The sequence below is a fragment of the Schistocerca americana genome, chromosome 3 (assembly GCF_021461395.2).
Source record: "Schistocerca americana isolate TAMUIC-IGC-003095 chromosome 3, iqSchAmer2.1, whole genome shotgun sequence".
NCBI lineage: Eukaryota > Metazoa > Arthropoda > Insecta > Orthoptera > Acrididae > Schistocerca > Schistocerca americana.
The window spans coordinates 126843874-126869149 of NC_060121.1; the positions used below are offsets into that span (position 1 = coordinate 126843874).

Here is a 25276-nt window from a genome sequence, read left to right on the forward strand (position 1 = left end):
CACAGCTCGATCTTTCGCTTTTAAATGATGGTTCCTCCACACACTTTAGCGTGGTGCATGGCACATACTCCGCCATTGACCTTTCCATCTGCAGCCCTAGCCTCTTACCGTCTGTCCAATGGCGAGTGCATGACGACCTGTGTGGTAGTGACCATTTTCCCATCTATTTGTTGCTGCCCCAGTGTCGTTCTTCTGGGCGCCTGCCCCGCTGGGCTCTCCACAGGGCTGACTGGCCGGCTTTTACTTCCGCTGCCACCATTGAGTCTCCCCCAAAGGGTGACATTGACGAGGTGGTCCGTGTCTTAACCACATCCATCATTTCGGCGGCCGAGGCTGCCATCCCCCGCTCTTCTGGACTCCCTCAGAGGAAGGCTGTACCCTGGTGGTCGCCGGAGATTGCTGAGGCTATTCGCGACCGTAGGCGGGCTCTCCAGCGTCATAGGCGGCACCCGTCTCTGGAGACCCTCATCGCCTTTAAGAGGCTCCGTGCCTTGGCCCGTCGTCTTATTGCCCGGCGTAAGCAGGAGTGCTGGGAGAGGTATGTCTCATCCTTGGGCTCCCGTGTCTCCCCCTCGCTCGTGTGGTCCCGGATCCGGTGGATTTATGGATACCAGACCCCTATGGGTGTACCTGGGCTCTCCTTGGACGGCGCTGTCTGCACGGACGCTGCCGCCATTGCTGAACTGCTTGCCGCGCACTTTGCTAAGAGCTCTGCGACTTCATCTTATCTCCCCGCCTTTCGCTCTCTAAAGGAGCGAGCCGAGCGGACGCCTTTTCATTCCACACTCGTCGTTCTGAAAAATACAATGCTCCTTTCAGCGAGAGGGAATTCCTTGCTGCCCTCGCCGATTGCCCTGATACAGCACCAGGACCAGACTGCATCCACGCGCAGATGCTGAAGCATCTCTCCAGGTACTGCCAGAGACACATTCTCGCGATATTTAACCGCATTTGGAGCGAAGGCGTGTTCCCGTCGCCATGGCGAGAGGGTTTTATTGTCCCCACCTTGAAGCCCGGTGCGGACCCACTGGCGGTGGACAGCTATCGTCCCATTACCCTCACCAACGTTTTGTGCAAATTGCTCGAACGTATGGTGGGGCGGCGTTTGTGTTGGGTCCTTGAGTCGCGTGGTCTCCTCGCTCCATCCCAGGGTGGCTTCCATCAGGGGCGGTCTGCAGCGGACAATTTGGTGCAGCTGGAATCTGCTATCCGTACGGCCTTTGCCAGACGTCAGCATCTCGTTGCTGTATTTTTTGATCTGCAGAAGGCGTATGACACCACATGGAGGCATCACATCCTTGCTACGTTGCATGAGTGGGGTCTTTGTGGTCGGCTCCCGGCTTTTCTTCAAACCTTTTTATTGCGCCGCTCTTTCCGGGTGCAAGTCGGTGCCGCCTCTAGTTCATCTTATACACAGGAAAATGGGGTCCCCCAGGGCTCGGTGTTGAGCATCTCCTTATTTCTAGTGGCCATTAATGGTCTGGCTGCAGCCGTGGGGTCGTCGGTGTCTCCTTCTTTGTATGTCGACGACTTCTGCATCTCCTTTAGCTCCACGACTACGGGAGTCGCTGAACGCAGGCTGCAAGTAGCCGTTCGCAAGGCCGCATCATGGGCTCTGACTCATGGTTTTCAGTTCTCTGCAGCCAAGACTCGAGTTATGCACTTCTGCAGGCGTCGGACGGTCCACCCTCATCCTGAACTTTACCTCATCGGCCACCTGCTTGAAGTGGTGGACACTTGCCGCTTCTTAGGACTCGTCTTTGATGCCCGGCTCACATGGGTTCCTCATATTACTCAGCTGAAGCAAAAGTGCTGGCGGCACCTCAACGCCCTCCGCTGCCTTAGCCACACATCTTGGGGTGCGGATCGCTGCACGCTGTTGCGATTATACAGGGCCCTTGTGCAGTCCAGGCTTGATTATGGGAGCCTGGCCTATGGGTCTGCATCACCCTCAGTGTTGAAGTTGTTAGACCCCATACACCACTGTGGGGTTCGGCTTGCAACTGGCGCTTTTCGTACGAGCCCCGTGGATAGTCTACTGGTGGAGGCCGGGGTTCCCCCACTGCGGATTCGCCGCCATCGACTGCTCGCTGACTATGCTGTCCACGTGCATTGCTCGCTGGGCCATCCCAATCGTCGCCTGCTTTTCCCTGCCATGGTCCTCCATCTGCCCGAAAGGCGACCTAGATCTGGGCTTTCCATAGCTGTCTGCGACCAGTCCCTGCTGTCGGAACTGGGGTCCTTCCCTCTTCTGCCTCCCTTCCGGGTCCGTGCACCTACGCCTCCCTGGTGTTTGCCCCGGCCGTCCGTCCGTCTGGACTTGGCACAGGGACCCAAGGACTCGGTTCCGCCTGTAGCCCTTCGTCACCGTTTTCTCGCGCTCCTCGCCTCATTTTCGGACTGTGAGGCTGTCTACACTGATGGTTCCCTGGTTGATGGTCGCACTGCCTACGCTTTTGCTCACGTTGACCATGTTGAATAGCGCTCCTTGCCGGCTGGCTCCAGTATTTTTACTGCAGAGCTGGTGGCTACATTGCGCGCTCTTGAGCATATGCGTTCCTGCTCAGGTACGTCCATCGTCATCTGCAGTGACTCCCTGAGCAGCCTCCAGGTCATCGACCGCTGCTTTCCCTCTTCTCCTTTGGTATCCTCTATTCAGGAGTCTGTTTCTGCCATTACCCGTTCTGGTCGTTCGGTGGCCTTTGTTTGGACTCCAGGTCACGTTGGCATCCCGGGGAACGAACGTGTTGACAGGCTGGCCAAAGGGCCGATCGACGCCCCAGCTTTGGAGATCGGCCTCACGGCTCGCGATCAGCAGCTGGTGTTGCGCCGTAAGGTGCTTGGGATGTGGGCTGATGAGTGACGTGGCCTGCCATCCCTGAATAAGCTGCGGGCTGTTAAGGAGACGACCAATGTGTGGCGGTCCTCCTTGCGGGTGTCTCGCATGGAGTCTGTTGTCCTGTGCCGGCTGCGCATTGGGCACACATGGATGACGCACGGCCACCTATTGCGACGTGAGGACCCACCTTTATGTCGCTGCGGCTCCGTTTTGACAGTGGTCCACATTTTATTAGACTGTCCACTTTTAGTTGTGCTCAGGCAGTCGTTCCCACTGCCTGACTCGCTCCCTGCCCTTTTAACAGATGACTCTGCTATTGCTGACTTAGTTTTACGTTTTATTCGGGCAGGGGGTTTTTATCATTTAATCTGAGTGTTTCTGTTTTATTTGATTGTTTTGTGTTGATTCTGGCCTTTGGCCTACAGTTTTAAACTCAGTTTTTAATGTGTTTTCGGTGGTTGGCTTTTCATTTTTTTTTTGTTCCTATGGTCGACCAACCACCGTCGCACTCCGTGTGATCTTCTTTTGTTTTGTCTGCTCCTTGTCTACGTTTCTTTTGTTCTGTGTCATCTGTCTCCTATTCTGTTGAACATATTTTATTCTCTGTGGGTATTTTTTAGTATTTTGGAAAAAGGGACCGATGACCTCTGCAGTTTGGTCCCTTTCATCCCTAAACCAACCAACCAAGAAACAGTGCAGGTGGTACATGGGTATCTGTCAGTGAATTGATGCAATGTTTTTCTTTTCTTTATTTTATTTTATTTATTTTTTCTTAAAGGAAGGGAATGTATAGATGTTGGTGTTGTCTTTATGGTTCTGAAAATACTCCCACTACTTGGATATTATTGATTTTTGTGTGTTATATCTTGTGCATGTAACACACTGATCCACTTTTGAAATACAAGTGTCATGTTTCAGTCCTCCTCGCATTCCTGCTGTCTCCAAATTAGCAATGGATCGTTCCAAAATTGTTTTGGCTGCTGCAATGTCTAATAAAGAAAAGCAACGTTCACGATCTCGATCAAGGTCGAGGTCGAGGTCATCACGATCTTCATCTGGCTCAGATTCAAGTGGTTCCAGCAGTGATTCATCAGGTTCCAGCTATTCTTCATCTTCAAGCAGCAGGGAACCTTCACCAAAAGGTACAGTTTTGTGTTGGTTTAGATTGTGTATGTGGTTGCAATTTCAGTAAAGGGCTGTACTAATTTATCAGATTCAGTATTAGAAAGAGATTTAAATAACTGATGCAAATAAATCTGCAGAAATGAAATGCTCAGTTTTTGTATTATTAGTGCAGTGTGAAACATAAATGTCTTCAACCTGCATTTCCGTAGATATGTATTGTGTGTTGTTGGGTAACAGTCATACTAAATTTTTGGAATATTTTATTTCACTTACAATCATAATACAAACAACAGAATTGGAACAACATTTATGGCTGCTGTATTCAAAGTTTGAGAACCAGTGGAAGGAAGGAAGTTTTTGTAAATTATTAATTCAGTATGAAACATCAGTATCTTACCTACATCAGTAATATTAAAAAATTTACAAATATCAGTAAGTTATTCTGAAGTGCAAGAATTTAGCATTATGCCTCAGCTACTGGGGCAAATGTGGTTTCTTCTTCTTGTATTCACAACTGTTTAATTAATGTCCCCCAGCTTGCAGGAATTTTGAAATGTTAACCCTTTCACAGCTACAGATGTGCTTGCATAGGTCTTGTAGAGTGCTGTGTTGTTATTGCCAAAGCTGACTGACTGTTCCATAACCCGACCGTAGGAGACCCTTTCCTGCCTGCTAAATTACCTGAGTTGGCCTCCTGGCCCATGCTGAATGTTTCAAATGTATCTTTTGAGCTAAACTTTGTACAGTCCTTACATCCACCCTCTCCAGTTTGTCTCTGCTCGGGGTGCATGCTAGCACAATCGTTCATTCACGAACAGTTTACAAGTGAATCGAGTGCTTGCATGAACACTCCCAGTATCCAGATATTTTTCAAGTATATAAATAGAATTAATTATTCTCAGCAAACTTCAAGAACCAAAAATAAGGCCGGTATTACACTATCAAATATCTTTGTCCAAAATCTTTGTCAAAGATATTTGATGGTGTAATAGGGACTTTGTCAAATGTCGTCCAATATTTGATCAAATCTAGGGCCTCGCTGTATATTTGATCAAAGAAACCGCTTGTGTTCTGTTCACTGCAATGTGACATGTTACCACATGGAGCGCTAGCATCGCTGCAGCGTTCTGTGGTCTGTAGTGTTTTTATAACCATTGCCGGTAAATAAAATTGGTGTGTGCCGACAACTACAAAATTAATAGAGATGTCTGAAGCTGATGAGGCGCTTTACAACGTGAGGCACCCTGAATACAAAAATAGGTTAAGAAGATTGGAGACCTAACCTGACCTAATCTAACCTAACCTAACATAACCCTCTCCTGTAGCGAGGAATCGGAGTGTTATAGTGAGTCTGTCTTCTAAAGATGTAGCAGTTCTTAAGTGAATATTGTGCTTTGTAATATGAGGATACACTTCATTGAGCACATACAGAAATGTATGCTCATCCATTCTTAAGTAATTGATGTACGACTTGACGTCTTCCACTGTAAGCTCACGTAACAAGTTTTGTTGAATTCTTTTATCGTGTCGTCGTAAAACCCACGGCTTCACCCAGATTAGATTAGTTTTTCGTTCCATAGTTCCGTGCTGAGGAGATCCTCGTGGGTGTGGAACATGTCGATTTTTTTTAAGCTGAAATAACAATACTAATAGTATGAATAAATACAATACATCATTTGTTTCTATTAAAAATTTTGCCAATGGAGTAGAAGGAGTTGGCCAGTAGTAAGTCTTTCAGGCTCCTTTTAAACTGATCTTTATTTCTAACTAAATTTTTTATGTTTCCTGGCAAATTATTGAAGATGAGTGTTCCTGAGTAGTGGACCCCTTTTTGAACTAAAGTAAGCGCTTTTAAGTCCTTGTGCAGATCATTTTTGTTCCTGGTATTGTATGTATGAACTGAGTTGTTTGTTGGAAAAAGAGATATATTATTTACGACAAATTTCATTAAGAAGTAAATATACTGAGAGGCAGTAGTTTGTATTCCCAGTTCTTTGAAGAGGTTTCTGCAGGAGGTCCGTGAATTTACTCCACAAATAATACGTATTACACGCTTTTGGACCTTGAAAACCTTTGTTTGACTTCAAGATTTACCCCAAAATATTATCCCATTTGACATTATGGAATGAAAGTATGCAAGCTTTTTCATTTTTATGTTGCCTATGTCTGCTAACACTCGAATTGCAAATACAGATTTGTTAAGGCCCTTCTGCAGTTCTGTGGTGTGCTCCTCCCAACTGAATTTATTATCAAGTTGTAATCCCAGGACTTTTAAGACTGTCAACCTCGTATGTATGGTTCCATTTTTTCCCCCACTTCTTTTCCGCATGTGCACACAATGCAATTGGAGTACGTAGAACTACTGCGGTTAATAACAAGTTGTTGTCAGCCATCTTGAACTTTGACGAAAAATTTGATGACAGTGTAATACCCCTTCTAGCGCTACGTCAAAGATCTTTGTCAAATATATTGGACGGAATATTGGATCACATCTTTGATCAAATCTTTGACAAAGAAATTTGATAGTGTAATACCGGCCTAATGTTCTTGATTAGAAAATATTTCCTTTGTGTTGAAATAATTTGATTGCACCATAAAGAGATGACTGAGCATAATTTTTTACTAACTGAAGTACTTTCCTTTGCCTGCTTCCCTCTGTTGTGTTACCAATTTGTTTACAGCTTCCCTAACGGGAGAGAAGTGAAAATCTGCAAGTGCCATTTTTCACCTTGTTACCGACCTGTGGAGATAATGAGCATTTATAAAGCACAAATCGCAGAACATGAAGAGGGGGGGAATGCCATTTCTCAGTCTTATGCACTGGTTCTACTGAGCTCAGTAACATGTCACAACACCCAACTGCCACCATACTCGAGTTGTGGCCTGTGATATTTGGATTTTCTTGATATTATTATTGTTATTATTAGCCAGTCTTCTCTGTTTCAAACATTTGCATTGTGTTATGTGTGGTCAACATTCACCGCTATCTTTGAACATACCACTAAAAAGCAAGCATCTTGTCACTTTATCTAAACTGTTTCTCCTCATTTTAACATTTGTTTTGCTAATCATAAGCTGTTGAGCTTATAATCTTACAAGTTTCATGCAATTGATCACCTCCGTAGCAGTGAGTGAGAGTTTACTGCAGAGATGTTTCTGTTCTCTGCCAGGAATTATGTACATGGTCTGACACAAAAGAAATTAGATTGCCTCTGAAAATTTGTGTATTTACTGCATATATCACATTAGTAATTGTTACCTTCAAAGCTGAACCCTTTTAATGACGTACACAGAATATATCTGTGTGTATTCCTTCCACTGGTCAAAACATTTCTCTGTTTGGTTTTGTTAATTAGTTGTGCAAAGTATATGTCTAATATATCTATGAAAATAATGAATTTTTGGAAATATAATGTAGTTGAATAAATGAAAAATCTACTTACCAAGTGGTGGCAGGAGAACACACATGGAAAGGTATTGAAATCTGTAAGCTTTTGAAGACAGTGGCTCCTTATTCTGACAGAAGGGGGGAAGGAAAAATACTTGTTGGGTTTAGGAAATGGGGAGAGTTTGGCAAAGTTGCCCAGAACCATCGGTCAGGGAAGACTTACCAAATGGGATGAGAAGAAAGATTGTTTGTTGGGGGACAGCACTAGATAAGATTTGAAAATCTTAGAGCTTAGAGGGTAATAAACAAGACAGAGATTACTGACAAAACATTGTGGGAGAGTTAAAATGAAACAGGCACCGAGGTCAAGACTGTCATGTAGTGGAGCATGCTCTGCAACAGGATACTGTATGTTACCATTATACACTCTTTGTCTATACCCATTCATCCTAACTGATAACTTGATAGTTGTCATACTAACATAAAAGGCCCAACATTGTTTAGGTAATGGCTAGTACACAACATGTGCCATTTCACAGATGGCTCTCCCTTTGATAACATATGTTGTGCCAGTTATGGTGCTGGTATCAGTGCAGCGGCATGTCTTACAGTGGGTACAGTCACAGGGTAGGAGCTATATACTATAAAAGGAAGAGCCAACTGTGAAACGATACATTGTGTGCCAACTGTTATGTAAAAACTGTTCATCCTTTTATATTCACATGACTACCACCAAGTTATCAGGTGGGATAAATGGGCATAGGTAGAGGATGCATACTGGCAGCACACAATATCCTGTTGCAGAGCATGCTCTGCAACATCTCAGTCATGACCTCAGTGCCTGTTTCACCAAGTGTCATCTGGACTCTTCCCCCAGACACGAGTTTCTCAGAACTCCACAGGTGTGAACTGAGGTTACAGCAAGTCCTTGTGCTACCCACCTCACTTTAATTTAATTAATTTCTTCAGTCTCAACATTTCTTGTCAGCAACTGTCCTTTTCCTCACTCTTCTTTTATTTTCCTATATCTTTTATTTTCTGACCTGTGTATATTTCCCAACCCCCATCTCTACGCCATACAGTGCAACTTAGCTTTCTTCTCTTATTAACTCGTGCACAATTTTTTGTCAATAAGTAGATGTCTGAAATAAACTGCTTAGCCATTGCCACTGAATTGATAGATGTTGATGAAATGTGTTGCAGTGTAAGGACATATTTTGGGATAGTGGAACAGCTGTATACTAATACGTCGCAATAAATATGAGGGCAATTCCCTAGAAGTGTAGGGAAAATCATGCATGGGTGTCAAAAAGTTCGCAAGTAACAGAGAGAGTTTTCAGCTGGTTGTACTGAAATACTCGACAAAGAAAGCAATAGTGGAGCAAATTCCAATAAGTTGCGAAGATTGAGGAAATCATGCGTAATGTTTGTCGGATCACTCTGCACGCTCTCTGGATTTTGGTTCCTGAGTTTCCCAAAGCACTATCCACAGTATTTTAAAGGAAAAGTTACAAATTGGAAAATGTATGCAAGATGGGTACTCCATATGCTGACAGAATATCATAAACGGCAGTGAGTTGATTGTACCTTCAAATATCTTTGCTGCTTCGCATGCGTAAAGAACAACTTTTGGACTCAATTGTCGCAGGTGACGAAATCTGAGCATATCAATTTACACCTGATGCAAAACAACAGTCACATAAGTGGCATCATCCAAAGCCGTGAAAATTCGAACAAAAACAGTCTGCTGCTAAAGTTGTGGTGGCAGTGTTTTGAGACCAGAAGGGAGGTACTATTGTTGACTTCCTGCTTGCTTGTACAACAATAAACGCTGACAGGTACTGGGAAACGCTGAAAAAAAATCAAAAGTGCAGTCCGAACTGAAGAAGAGGAACACCGAGCAAGGGCATAAGCATTCTCCATGACAGTGTGCGTGCACACTTCACTCGTGAAACCATCGATCTGCAAAATCCTTGGCTGGAACATCATCGCCCACCCACCATACAGTCTGGACTTGGTACCGAGCAACCGTATTCCCAAAGTTGAAGGAACATTTTTGTGGAAAGCAGTTCTGCTCCAACGATGAGGCGAAAGATGAGGTTCAGGGCTTCCTGAAAGACATGGTAGCAGGCTAGTATGACATCAACATTTTAAAACTGCCACAGTCTCTGCGAATACATTAACTGAAATGGCAATTGAGTAGTTGTGTATTTAAAGATATAAGAACTCTTACTTCTGGGATTGCCTTCATAGATAGTAAGTAATGTGAAAAGTCTTCTTTCTTATGTACTGAGCTAGTATTTGTAAGTAACCTTAAGTTGTTCAGCACAAGCAGATTTGTTTTGGCTTTATGGCTTTTTTAAGGATGATAATCAGCAAGCCATTTGTGTTTAAAAATTGGAGTCACAGACTGCCATTCTGCAGTGATTGCCCATCTTACATCATCAGTGAAAATTGTAAATACCTATCCTTTCACTGCCGACTACACTTTAGCAGTGTGTCTGTATTGGTGTGTATATATTCTAGCAGCACTAAGGTATGATATTTTTTCTTCTTGTCATATATTTATAAGCTATGAAGTCACTCTAAATCAACAAATTTGGCCTTGCAGAATTGTGTTCTCACAGTACGGCATTAAACTGCAGAAGTATGTTCAGAAAAAGTCACTGCCTCCTCCTAAGAGCTTAAACTGAGCTATACTGTTCCTTAATTCAGGGAATTTACCACCCCTTAAATTTAAGTGAGCATTCCAACCACGTCAGTCACGTTACAATTCATATTACCTTGTGAGGTGACAGTTGAATAGTGCTCTTGCATTTAGGGTGACAGGAGCTAAATTCTCTGTACCATCATCCACATTTAAGTTCTTGTAGTTTCCTGAAAAGGACACAGCTGATTTCCTTCTGTTTTCCTTTTGTTACTTTGACCGTAAAATAAGTGTAGCTGTATTAGGTGAATGCATGAATGTATTTTATTCCGTAATGATTTGAATTCTATTGATAATGTTGTATGTTGTTACATTTCATTTCTTTGTAGTCGTGCGGCCTCAGAAGCGTGTGGTAATAGATGAGAGAGAAAGACTTGCCCTTACACAGTCTTTGAAGGTTAAAGCAATGGATGCATTAAAGGTAAGAACTTCACTAGCTTGCTGTTATTAAGTCTCTGAATGAGAAATAAAGTGGAATCATTAGATTTACTTTTCTGAGCACACATTATTCATTTCATCTTTTATATAATGTGTATCTAGTGCAAAATCATACACTGTAATTAATTAAAAAGGGAAATATGCACAGATTATCTTTATGCACCTGTAATATTTGCAGTGAGTCATAATGTAACCTCATAGTGAATAACTATGGCATTAGTAATTCAGTAGGTAGTAAGCAAATGAGACAAGAAAAAAAAGTAATCATTGTTTGGTAGAGACCAAATTACAGGAGCCACAGCTCTGACACCTCTTTAAAAAAAACTAGTATTACTGGGGTTGAGAGAGCTGTTGTATTTACATTGCTTTGAAATGAGTATAGACAAGAGGTAATGATGAATAGTTCACACAACTTTGTCAAAGAGTGAAACATTGCTTGATCAAGGCAAGGTTGGCAACCAACAGATGCAATAGAGCGGAATAATTACAACAGAGGCCAACCAAGTACCAGACGACAACACGCCATTCATTTGTGCAATGGGTTTATTCCTACAGATAACCAGTGTTTCGTCTGATTCTGGTACTAATTTGTCATCAAAATCACCTTAGTGCTATTTTGCTAAAAACTAGCATATTCACCCATGGCTCTGTATAATACAGAAGACGTGTTATTGAAAGAAAAGCATTAACCTGTCACTTCATTATACTATTTATTAGCATTTACGGTACTGGGCCATAACAAATGAACCTATACCAAAAGGTTTGGGTGTTTTTATCATATGTCTGTAACTTTTAGGATCATTCATATATAGTATTAACAATAACATTATTGAAAATCTACATTCATTAAACAAGATATGATAACCTCATATATAGTATTAACAATAACATTATTGAAAATCTACATTCATTAAACAAGATATGATAACCTCATTTTTGAAAAAGGAGAAAATTGTCAGAAGTTAATTTTCCAGAAACCAGCCTGATTCTTTTGCAGGAAATAATTTAATAATGAAGCACACTGACCCACCAGGTTAGCCGAGAGCACTAATGCGCTCTTTCCTGGACTCGGGTAGGTGCGCTGGCCCCAGATCAAATCCGCCCAGCAGATAACGACGTGGGCCGTTGTGCCAGTCAGTCTGGGTGGTTTTTAGGTGGTTTTCCACATCCCCCTAGATGAATACTGGGCTGGTCCCCACGTTCTGGTCCCCCACAACTTCCAGACATTTGAAACACGTTTGCACTCTGTCATGATTTACACTAGACGCAGAAAGCTGGGGTACACTGATACTGTCCCGGGGGGTACGGCATGGCAGCAGGAAGGACATCCCCCCCCCCCCTTCAAATTAACCTTGCCAAATCCATTGTAACAACGCTGATCCTGCGAAACCTGTGGGATAAAGGCGTAAGCAAAAGAACAATAATTTAGACAAACACTGTGCTTCATTATTAATGTAGTATATAATCTCTTTTTGTGATATATTAGGATATAATTTTCTGTTTGCATGATATATTTTAAAACACACAAATTTGCAAAGTAAAGCAAGCAGGGAAATTTTCAACTGTGATGCTTGTAAGCTCATTTGTCACAACCTGTGGGAAGTCTGTGATATCGTGATGTAGCTTTCCTTTGAGTCGCCTTTTTCCTCGCGGACCCAAGAAAAAGATGTAAGGCAAGGTGTCAGGCGAATATGGCGAATGTGGGGTGGCAATAACACAACGTCTGGGCAGATACGCAGTAACAGATAAAGCAGTATGGGGTCTTGCATTGTCACATAGTAAGAACCAATCTTGAGAACGCCACAAATCACGACGGTGATGTCGAATTGCTTGCTGCAAACATTTCAAGATTTCGATGTAAAGAGTTTGGTTCATTACTTGAGCTGGACGAACATACTTATGGTGAACTAATCCTTTCGAACAATGTGATCAACATTGTTTTTGTTCGTTAGAAGTTTTTGAGGCTGGTGATCTAGGACTCTGCCATTCAGCACTTTGACTCTTCATATGAGAGTCATACTGGTAGTACCAACTTTCAGAAATATTGGATCAGTAGTTCAGCAGAAATTCTTTGCCTCTCGTCTTTCTGTTCGTCTGTTAGTGTGTGAGGGATGAGTTTTGCATTAAGTTTATGTTTCCCTAAATATTTGCTTAAAATCTTGTGACACATCATATTTCAAAATAAGTTCTTGTGATAATGTACGTACAGATACATGATAGTCTTCTTGCAATAACTGCCTTACGTGCTCCATGTTTGAGCTGGCATATGCTGTAGATGGGTGACCAGCCATGGGATTGTCTTGCACTGAATCTCTGCCTTCACAGAACCTTTTTTGCCACTCGAAAACATGACATCTTGAAAGAGCCTTTCCTGAATATGCTTGCTGAATCGCTGTCCACATTTCACTTGGGATTTTTCGGAGCTTAACACAGAAATTAATGTTCACTCTTTGCTCACAACCAGCATCCCTTGTGTCACCGTAACTAATGTGCCAAGAACCCTAACAATGTGTTGATAAGCACTGCCCTGCCACACATCGAGTTTTTGTGGAAACATAGCCAAGGTTGTTTCAAGGACGCAACATATCAGGTAACATAAAAACAACATTTGTTCCATTTAAGTATTGCAAACTAGAAATAAAAATGAAAAATAAAAAACTGTCCTGGAACTTTTATGACAAATGGAGTATGTTAATATCAGGTATACAGCCAGTGATCGTTCAACCTTCCTTAGTGTTAATATGGTGCCAAGTTCTCATTCTTGCTCTTGGTCTTCCACACTCTTCAGTCACGATATCTGGAGGAATAATGCCACTGGTCGCCTCTGAAGTGTTTAGGAAGATGCATTCCTGCTCTGATTTTATCACAAAAGTTGTATTTGCAAATGTAGTCTCTTCTGAATTACAAACTGAAAATTTATGCAATAAAAATACTGGGTATTTAGTTATCAGTGTTCAGTACCTAAACTCTCCAACTTTTTTATTATTATTTTTTTTAACATAGTGCATGTGCACCTCAGACTCATCCATGACATCATTTTCTGAGAAATCAACATCAGTTTCTCCAGAACCCCAATATAATTCGTGATCTATTTCGGCATCGATCAGACCACACCTCGTCAAATTGAGGCAACTGAATTGGAACAGTAAAAACTTGCTGCTGCAAAGACCAATGAAAAGAAAGAAATATCACACTTTTCCAGGATTGTCAATATGTGTACTACACTCTGTATTGGAAAGCCCAGATGAGTAGGAATGAAAATAACACAGAAAAGAATGATTGGAAAAGAGTGTGCTATTCTCTTTCTCTCTCTCTCTCTCTCTCTCTCTCTCTCTCTCTCTCTCTCTCTCTCTATATATATATATATATATATATATATATATATAAACAAAGATGATGTGACTTACCAAACGAAAGCGCTGGCACGTCGATAGACACACAAACAAACACAAACATACACACAAAATCCAAGCATTCGCAACAAACTGTTGCCTCATCAGGAAAGAGGGAAGGAGAGGGAAAGACGGAAGGAAGTGGGTTTTAAGGGTGAGGGTAAGGAGTCATTCCAATCCCGGGAGCGGAAAGACTTACCTTAAGGGGAAAAAAGGACGGGTATACACTCGCGAGCGCACACACACACACACATATCCATCCACACATATACAGACACAAGCAGACATATTTAAAGACAAAGAGTTTGGGCAGAGATGTCAATCGAGGCAGAAGTGCAGGGGCAAAGATGTTGTTGAATGACAGGTGAGGTATGAGTGGCGGCAACTTGAAATTAGCGGAGATTGAGGCCTGGTGGATAACGGGAAGAGAGGATATATTGAAGAGCAAGTTCCCATCTCCGGAGTTCGGATAGGTTGGTGTTAGTGGGAAGTATCCAAATAACCCGGACGGTGTAACACTGTGCCAAGATGTGCTGGCCGTGCACCAAGGCATGTTTAGCCACAGGGTGATCCTCATTACCAACAAACACTGTCTGCCTGTGTCCATTCATGCGAATGGACAGTTTGTTGCTGGTCATTCCCACATAGAATGCGTCACAGTGTAGGCAGGTCAGTTGGTAAATCACGTGGGTGCTTTCACACGTGGCTCTGCCTTTGATCGTGTACACCTTCTGGGTTACAGGACTGGAGTATTTGGCGGTGGGAGGGTGCATGGGACAGGTTTTACACCGGGGCAGTTACAAGGGTAGGAGCCAGAGGGTAGGAAAAGTGGTTTGGGGATTTCATAGGGATGAACTAAGAGGTTACGAAGGTTAGGTGGACGGCGGAAAGACACTCTTGGTGGAGTGGGGAGGATTTCATGAAGGATGGATCTCATTTCAGGGCAGGATTTGAGGAAGTCGTATCCCTGCTGGAGAGCCACATTCAGAATCTGATCCAGTCCCGGAAAGTATCCTGTCACAAGTGGGGCACTTTTGTGGTTCTTCTGTGGGAGGTTCTGGGTTTGAGAGGATGAGGAAGTGGCTCTGGTTATTTGCTTCTGTACCAGGTCGGGAGGGTAGTTGCGGGATGCGAAAGCTGTTGTCAGGTTGTTGGTGTAATGCTTCAGGGATTCCGGACTGGAGCAGATTCGTTTGCCACGAAGACCTAGGCTGTAGGGAAGGGACCGTTTGATGTGGAATGGGTGGCAGCTGTCGTAATGGAGGTACTGTTGCTTGTTGGTGGGTTTGATGTGGACGGACGTGTGAAGCTGGCCATTGGACAGGTGGAGGTCAACATCAAGGAAAGTGGCATGGGATTTGGAGTAGGACCAGGTGAATCTGATGGAACCAAAGGAGTTGAGGTTGGAGAGGAAATTCTGGAGTTCTTCTTCACTGTGAGTCCAGATCATGAAGATGTCATCAATAAATCTGTACCAAACTTTGGGTTGGCAGGCCTGGGTAACCAAGAAGGCTTCCTCTGAGTGACCCATGAATAGGTTGGCGTATGAAGAGGCCATCCTGGTACCCATGGCTGTTCCCTTTAATTGTTGGTATGTCTGGCCTTCAAAAGTGAAGAAGTTGTGGGTCAGGATGAAGCTGGCTAAGGTAATGAGGAAAGAGGTTTTAGGTAGGGTGGCAGGTGATCGGCGTGAAAGGAAGTGCTCCATCGCAGCGAGGCCCTCGATGTGCGGGATATTTGTGTATAAGGAAGTGGCATCAATGGTTACAAGGATGGTTTCTGGGGGTAACGGATTGGGTAAGGATTCCAGGCGTTCGAGAAAGTGGTTGGTGTCTTTGATGAAGGATGGGAGACTGCATGTAATGGGGTGAAGGTGTTGATCTACGTAGGCAGAGATACGTTCTGTGGGGGCTTGGTAATCAGCTACAATGGGGCGGCCGGGATGATTGGGTTTGTGAATTTTAGGAAGAAGGTAGAAAGTAGGGGTGCGGGGTGTCGGTGGGGTCAGGAGGTTGATGGAGTCAGGTGAAAGGTTTTGTAGGGGGCCTAAGGTTCTGAGGATTCCTTGAAGCTCTGCCTGGACATCAGTAATGGGATTACCTTGGCAAACTTTGTATGTGGTGTTGTCTGAAAGCTGACACAGTCCCTCAGCCACATACTCCCGACAATCAAGTACCACGGTCGTGGAACCCTTGTCCGCCGGAAGAATGACGATGGACCGGTCAGCCTTCAGATCACGGATAGCCTGGGCTTCAGCAGTGGTGTTGTTGGGAGTAGGATTAAGGTTTTTTAAGAAGGATTGAGAGGCAAGGCTGGAAGTCAGAAATTCCTGGAAGGTTTGGAGAGGGTGATTTTGAGGAAGAGGAGGTGGGTCCCGCTGTGACGGAGGACGGAACTGTTCCAGGCAGGGTTCAATTTGGATAGTGTCTTGGGGAGTTGGATCATTAGGGGTAGGATTAGGATCATTGTCCTACACTGTGACGCATTCTATGTGGGAATGACCAGCAACAAACTGTCCATTCGCATGAATGAACACAGGCAGACAGTGTTTGTTGGTAATGAGGATCACCCTGTGGCTAAACATGCCTTGGTGCACGGCCAGCACATCTTGGCACAGTGTTACACCGTCCGGGTTATCTGGATACTTCCCACTAACACCAACCTATCCGAACTCCGGAGATGGGAACTTGCTCTTCAATATATCCTCTCTTCCCGTTATCCACCAGGCCGTTTTGGTTGTGAAATCTTGAATTTTGTGTTTATGTTTGTGTGTCTATTGACCTGCCAGCACTTTCGTTTGGTAAGTCACATCATCTTTGTTTTTAGATATATTTTTCCAACGTGGAATGTCTCACTCTGTTGTATTCATCACACAAAAGGGTCATCATGGCAAGAGAAGACTGTTTTGAGTGTTGGAAACAGTGGCAGTGGCAAAAATGAGAGGCAGAAGGTGGACAAAGATAGAAAAACGGAAGAAAAGCAGGGGGGAAAGTTCGGAAAAGTCAGAAAAATTCACACGAAAATCGTGAGAATAGTAGGCAATGCAGCGTAGCACTATGTTCCACAATGTTCACTACTCAGAAACAATTATGCCTGCACCAGCAGGATGCAATGAGTAGGCGAGAACTTCTTGCCACAAGAGTGGTCTATATGATTTAAAAATGATTGGAAAAGATAAAGAAAACCAGTAGGGAAAGTCATGAAAGAAGGCAAAATTTTAAAAAACTAGCCAGGCAGAAAGAGGAAGTCACAGGAGATAATGTAAGTTCTTTGCTTGACAAATAAAGTAATGCAGGAGACGGCAGTAAAAGTCGATCAGAGCGGTTTGGCGAAAAATAAACACACAAGAATGTGAAAGAATTGTGTATGAACAGGGTAAGTGGAGGGTAGGAAAGACAATAGCTGTCAAATTGGGAAATAAATTGGCGATAGACAATTGTGAGAAGACCATGCAGTGTAGTGAACTGTAGGCAAATTCGTAAATAACAGTGAATTTCTTATATGCAAATTGGCAAATAACAATGGCCCCATCTACGTGCACAAAAACCGGTACTAGAAAAGATGTAGGGACAAAGTGTTGATTAATGTGGGGAATACAGAAAATAAATGGTGAGACTACTAGCACAAAAGGTAGAAAAAAGACAGTAGTTGAACAAGACAGACAACGATGAAGACTGACAATCTGGCAGTTTCCGGCGACTGTAGGAAACCGTGTGGTGCTGGTGTGCAAGACTCACACGTCCACTTCATCATTGGAGGTGCTTTGCCGATCTTCTTTTCAGGATAGCCGGCTGCGTCGATTTCCCCAAAATCTTCTCCGAAGATTTGATGCTGTTTGAAGGAAGTTTCTCTACTCCTAAAATGATTCCATACACTCCAGATACTTTTAAATCAATCCCACTATATTTTCACTTCCACAAACAGAACATCACACAACAGTTTTCACATAAATGAATCATATTTCATAAGCCCAATGACTCATGGTCCATCAGAAACTATTAAGTACTTTTACAATAAATACAGTTCCATAAATCTCTCAAAGTTCTCAAGTCCACTATCAGCATCTCTAGAGATTCCGTAAGTAAGTGTCTTTTTCTTTTCTTATAACATAATTCAGCTGTTCACAATAATGACTGATGTAGCACCGTCACAGAGTAAGGCATGCTTGCTCCTTGTGCTGGGCATGTAGCTTCTGTGGTAAGTAAGGCAATCCCTTGCCCGCATCGATCAACCGTCCACGTTGTAGCATTCTCTTGATACACGTCCACCCTGCGCACACAGAAAACTGGCGTGAGGTAGACACTCTCCCGTCTCTTCCTCTTGTACGTAAAATACTGGGTCTTCGAGACGGTGGAAAGCCGAGGGTTTCTAGAATTTGTGTCGAAATTCTTGAGGCACTACAACAAGAGGGTTACATAAGAAGGAATGATGGCCACATGGGCTAATATAACAATGGAAATGACCAGTTATTTACAATATAATGTAAATTTCAAAATTTTAAAAATGGCTGAAGCAGCAACTGTTGAAAATCTTCACAGTAAATGAAAACAGCCAAATAGTTGCAGGATAAAGATTTATTGAAATCCTTGATCATGGTTTCGGTATGTCTAAATATACCTTCTCTTTGTAATTATGCTGTACAAATGGAGGTGATATTTTAATTTTAACTACTGATGACACCCTTGGCACAATTGTTTTATGTATCTCCACTGCAGGATGTGATTTTAGTGTTGTTTGCTTCTGATGAAGGTATATTTAGATATACCAAAACCGTAGTCAAGGATTTCAATAAATCTTTGTCCTGCAACTGTTTGGCTGTTATAATTTACTGTGAATAATGTAAATGGATAGATAAAAAAGTCTACTCACCAAGCAGCAGCAGCAGGGGAACACACAAATGCTATTTTAGGGGTTTTGTGAAGTATCCTCAAATTTTGACAGTTGGGAGTATCTTTAGTGATTTGCATGGAGTATGCACTGATGAACCAAAACATTGATTGAATTTCGCTGGTGGCATTGCAGGCACATGACACAATACAGAAAGCATATATGCAGAACATAGTTGAATTGGGAATCATTCTAGTGTGACAAGAAGGGCTGCAAATAGAAAAATACTCTGACCTAAGGGGCTTTGACAATGGACAAATTTTGATGGCCCAACATCTGGTAACAAGCATCTCGGGTAAGATGCTTGTCTGCCTTTAGAGAGCTATTGTTTTTAGTCTATCAGAAATTGTCGAAGGATGGTGAAACCGCTGGTAGGCAACACCTCATCACAGAACTTGGTGTGCCCACTGTAAAGCAGAATAGGCATTGATATGGCACGGGCATAATTGTTTCTGAGTAGTGAACATTGTAGAACATAGTGCTATGCAGCAGATAACCCTTACACGTTCCCATGTTAAAACAATGACATCAGCATTTATGATTACAGTGGGCACGGAATTATTAAGCTTGGACTGTAGGGCAATGGTAATGGGCCATCTGGTCAGATTAATCACATTTTTTGCTACTCAAAGTATATGTACGTGACTGAGTGCACTGTCCTCCAAGAGAACGGCTAGTCAAAACATGCACTTCGCAGGCCGGTCGGAGCAATATAATGCTTATGAGGATGTTTGTGTCATCCCTAATGGTGATGGTATCTTCCATCAGGATAATTGCCCATATCACTAAAGCAAAACTGTGCTTCAGTGGTTTAACCTTCCATTAACACACATCAACTTCCATGACATTACTAGTCACAATGTATCTCCTGGATGCATGTAACAATTTTTGCGTTTGAGTAAATTAAAAAAAAAAAAGAATACCATTCTTGTTATTGGTGCATATTTGACATACACAGAACTGAACATCAGCCTCATTACATTTTAAAATTAACATCAATAGTTAACATAAAGTGATGCAGAAATGTAGTAAATAGTTATACCAATAGATTTGAGTTACTTATAAATTTAAGTAAATTATTGAATTAATCAGTATGAATCTCGGCGTCTCGATTGCTCCATAAGATAGACAATCTTCACAAACTATTTTTGCCTGTTTTTGTAAACGAAGGTGTTTACTGCATTTTTTACATGCATACTTGCTGAGGCAAGGTGTTTTTTTTCCTGCTTCCAAAGAAAATTCAAAGTTTTCTTGCCACAGTATTTTGGGTTTGTATTTTACCAATACTGACTGTATATCAACTGGTAGTTTTGTAATGAGTGCTCATCTTTTGAACTGATCTTCCAGTAGAGTCGGGGTCAAAGCTTTGAGCTACTAAAGCCCATCTCAATATTTATTCTTGTTTCCTAAGAATATTACTCTGGAGCTTATGCCTACAACATATAGTGTTACGGGAAAAAATAACCATAGGCTACCTCCTTGTTGATGTAGCTACATTGTAGGTTGCACAGAGTTTGTCAACTACATCAGCTCGAGATTTGATGTCATGATAGTGAAGTGTAATTTCTGGTTTCTTCTCTAATCTTTCTGATGTCACACTTGATAATACATGCATACCCCAAAGGAGGACCGCAGTTTTCCCTTTTTTGGGACATGTGAAACATGTTTTTTGGCTTTGGTGTAGCCAAATTCACTGTCATATTGCTGCCTACCCTTTGGGAATAAGAAATGTGAGTGCACTTCCTTCTTGTTTTTTCTAACTGTGCCTGCAAAAGACAAACTTCTTTCCTGCAGGTCCCTCACTGATTCCAAACTAGTGAACCAATTATTCACCGTAATGTTCCTATCAGTCCCATATATTGCCTCCTCAAATCTCAGAACTACTAATTTGACAGGGATAGTTCTGAAACGGACCTTGTGGTTGTAGTTCACAATATATCTCCATGTTGTAAGTATAATGCAGCTTAGAATCACACAGACAAAAGATATTTATGCCATATTTAGATGGTATGAACTGATGGAGCCCACACCAGCCTCGAAATGCTGTTCATCAATAGTGATGTTTTAACCGAGGGAGTAACTTGTTTTGCAGTTACTCACAAACAAGGTAAACATTTCTGTCACGGTAGCTAGTTTGCCTGTTTTGCGCTTGCCTTGAGGTGCCATAGTCTAAACAAATGCATCTCATTAGAAATCGGAAAGGTTTTTCTACTATATCTGTGTGTACACAATCAGCCCAACTTTCGAAAAAATTCCCTTTGAAATTGGTTATGCTGCAGTTGGTATTTTTCACAATTACATGTAGCACATCATCATTGATGAAAAGGCCCCAGCAGTCAAATCCAGTTACAATAAAACCCCAAATTAAGGAACCCACTTTTAACCCTTAACTGCCCAAATTTTTCAAAATTGGATATTTAAATTTATTTTCAATTTTTTGACTTCTTTTGCATCTAAGTAGTGCATATAAGCTATTATTTGACTCTTCTCGGTCTTAGATTGTCTGTAAAATAATGTGTCCATATGGACACGCTGGGCACTCAGATGCATATTTGAAATATTTTCTGTGATATTGAAATACATTTGAAGATATGTTTTATTAATCAGATTTTTAATACAAGTAAGGCAAAATCTGAACAAAATAATTCTTACAAACCAATTTATAACACCATACACAAAATAATTCACAATCATTTGCTTTACTGTCTTTCATGGTACACTTCAAAGCATTCTAGACACAGTCCTACATCACATTTTCCACATTTTGAGTGAACAGCTGATGATTTCTGTTTGCAGTACAAACCTACACATCTTCACTTCTTCTGAGTTTTCTATACCATCATATATGATATCACTTGGAACACGCGATTTGTATCCACAGATAGGACTGATAGACGGGCTGCCTGATCCTTTTACGGGATTCATATATCTTTTTAGGTAAACTTGTACATTTTCTCTTCTGAATTCAGGTTGAGTAGTCCTAGCTCCAGTTCCTTTCTTCAGCTGCCACACATTATGCACAGATATGTCAATCAGCCAAGAAAGTAAAGCCCAGTACCACTTCTTGTTTCGAATGTTTATTCTGCACATGGCAATGTTTTCATCCATCCTATCCACTCCTCCCATGTGTTTATTATAGGCTGTGATAATTTGACGACGTTGTACGTGAACTGTCTTCTTCTCCTTTGCGGAATATCTTTTCACAAATGATACACGTTCAACTCCTTCACAGGTAGAAGCTACAGTAACCACTGAATTGTCCACCCATTTTGTGACTATAACACCATCATCCTTGCAAAGTGAGGATTCAAAATACCCCCTTTCCTTTTTAACTAGCGCTTTCTTTGAGGAAATTGGGCACGATTTGGGAACTCTGTTTTCTCTGATAGTGCCTGTTGCTCCATAGCCCTTTTCTCTCAGGTATGACAGAACAGAAAAACCTGTAAATAGGTTGTCAAAGAAAAAGGGGAATGGCAGCCTCTTTACATCCAGTGTCAAATCATCTATCATCTGAACGAGTGGGGCAGTAGCCTTACCAAACTGTGCTTCATATACTGCATTTGGATTGGGTGGTTTTACTTGATAAAAGGAAAAATTTACCAGATATCCAGAAGTAGTGCATAAACACCATGCTTTATATCCAAATCGTATCGGTTTCCCCCTGATAAATTTCTTGAAAGAGTGTTTCCCAAAATATTTTATCATTGATTCATCGTAAGATAGATGTTGCTGAGGAACAAACTGCTTATTACATTTGTCTCTTACTATTTCAATGTTGTGTTGTTGTTGTTGTGGTCTTCAGTCCTAAAGGATCTAATCTTCCACATCTTGTCCTTTTCATCAAATTTGTTATTGTCGTTACAGTGCAGAATCTAAGAATTTGTTCAAAACGATTTCTCCTCATGGCATTGCATACAAAATCGTTTCGTGTGTCTAAATTGGAATCCCAGTATAACCTCTTATTAGGGAGAGAGTTATAACTACTTAGAATGAGGATCCCCCGAAAACACCTCATTTCTTCACAAGTTATGTTAGGATTTGGAAAGTTCTTGAAAAGTGCATTGTTGTTTGACTCATCAACTCGGAATTGTATCAGATCGTCATCAAAGAATAATTCGAAAATTTCCACTGCAGACTTATCAACATATGTCTCAAAGCATGGATCAGGAAAAGACTTCAAATTTGAAATTAGTGCACCATGAACCCAGGTTTTTTGCATATTTCTGTTCCTGTAATCTATATATCTGAAATCTGTTTCTGTGTGTGTGTGTCTGTTAATCTTATTTCAGATTCATCCCGGAGTTGTCTAGGATTGAGATTATCTGCTATTCCTCCTCCATCCTCATCACCCGAATTCTCACCTATGAGGACTGCTGGATCAGGGGCGTGATGTAAATTCCATCAGCCTGAGGAGCATTTGAATCCTCAAACAGGATGTCTAAAACATCCTGCACAGTCAAACCAGGATCTAAAGATTCTGCCAGATCTCTGTTATGAAAAGAGAAAAAGAAACGAAATCATTTTTGACCCTGCAACTGCCCAGCGTGTCCATAAGGACACGGCTGAAATAATCACTTCATAAACAGAAAGTGAATCGACGGATAACAACTTTTCTCAAATGAAAATCTCTATAAACATATTTAGATATACTGCAAACAATTTCACATGCCAGAATGAAGAAGTTCTTTACGAAACATTACTTACTTTACATCAACATGCTCCATTGCAGACGTCAAAGCACTCCCTAAAATACAGGCTTTCACAATCACAGTGTAAATGGTAACAATGAAGTGTTAACACAATGTACGTAAAATTCAAACCCTCCCTGCAAACAATATGTGACTGCCAACGCTAAAAATAATTGTAAGCCAACAATGAAGGAAAAACAAAACTAGTCAACAATTGTGTCCATATGGACACACTGGGAAGTTAAAGGTTAACAAATATTTCCATCGGTCCCAGTGGAACTCCCATAAGAACAATTTATTTCTCTTCTCTTTTAATAAAACTGACTTTGAGAAAAAGTCGTTTTAAGGAGTAAACATTAAGCATTTTGCAAATTAAAATCCAGTTTTTATGTAATTCCTAATGTTTTCAACTAAGTTTCTAATATATTTCCATTTCACACAGATCATATTTTTGTTATGTGATGCAGTAAATAGTAATTGATTCAGGTGGTCTACATGTACCTTGAGTACAATAAAAAACTCGATTTCCCTTGTAGCGATACCGGCAGCTGCGTTGAATGAATCAGAAACCGATTTCTATGAGACTTGGGTCACATTCTCTGATGTCACAGTCACTGAGGCTTCAAACCAGGAAAAGTGTAATTGTTTATTTACTGAAATGTCAAAGTTATCAATTTTTCTTTTGTAAAGTTCTGGCCCGCAAATGTAGAAAGCTTATAATTAAGTAAAAGCTGACAATCATGCACGATGTTGATTGCGATCTTGACATTAAATTTTTCCAGCATGGTAAAGAAGTATGATTTTGTGCCGTCCACATGTGTGGCATATTTAAAATTAAGGAAGCTTTCTTAAATGCCAGAGCTAATGATTCCTGTGGCTCCAAAAAGGAACAACCCCTCTAAAGTGGTTTCAAGGACTGAGAAGTGAAAGCTTTCTCATAAACAAAAAAATACTGCAAGAGAAAGCTCGTGAAATTACTCTGAAGTTTTTTTTTTAAGTGCGTGGAAAGGCTGGTTAAATTGTTTTGAAAAATATCATAATCTGTCTTTTCAGTGTACAAGTCGAGAAAGTGAGGATATGGTCATAGAAAGTCTAAACTATTGGGAGAACATTAGATAACCACGACTGATAATGGTTATCAGCCCAGATAATTCTCAGGTGTTTCCAAAACATAAAAATGCTTTTTTGTACTTCGGAGTACAACAACAGCCCCTGAAGACACCAGTAATCTTTACGACTTATTCAGGTGTTTAGATGCCAAGAAGTGGCAGCAAGAAATAAAATTGTACGTCTTAATTGACCTGTGCCCTGTGCATCCCAAGAAAACACCATTCCTGAGGAATTTAAATGTTGTATTCGTTTCCCGAACTGCACAAATCATCTGCAGCCTCTGGACCCGGGAATAAAGCACACTGTTAAAGCCAAATACAGAGTACGAGCAGTGTAGAAGTCTTACTTCATTTTTTGGGAGAAAGAAAGGAAGTGATGAGACTCAGTGTTGTACAGGCCATGCATATGTTTTTTGCTGCCTGCATGCAACATTCCAGGACATTGTTTGTTGTGATGATGACATCCTGACTTCCATACCAGAGATTGATAGCTATGCAAGGAATTAATAAGGGTAGTAATTTCTTTTTCCTCTTTTGATTTACATAAATCAATTCTAACTTAACTTTAATATGCTGGAAGGACAAAAGAAACAAGACTAACTGATAAGAAAAGGATGTTAGTCATTATGTAATTAAATGGCACTTATATCACGTAAACTTGCTTGAATTATGAATGTGGATCACTCCTTCCATTATGCTGGCA

General features: G+C 41.6%; 1 protein-coding gene across 5 annotated transcripts in view; it reads left to right on the forward strand.

The window, feature by feature from the left end:
• Nucleotides 1–25276, forward strand: part of LOC124605197 (zinc finger CCCH domain-containing protein 18-like) — a 128978-nt gene that overhangs the window by 78801 nt on the left and 24901 nt on the right. For all 5 annotated transcript variants that reach the window (XM_047136727.1, XM_047136726.1, XM_047136729.1 and 2 more), the window contains exons 10-11: nucleotides 3758–3981; nucleotides 10389–10480. In XM_047136727.1, coding sequence (XP_046992683.1) covers nucleotides 3758–3981; nucleotides 10389–10480 — 316 coding nt within the window. The remainder of the gene's footprint in view (nucleotides 1–3757; nucleotides 3982–10388; nucleotides 10481–25276) is intronic.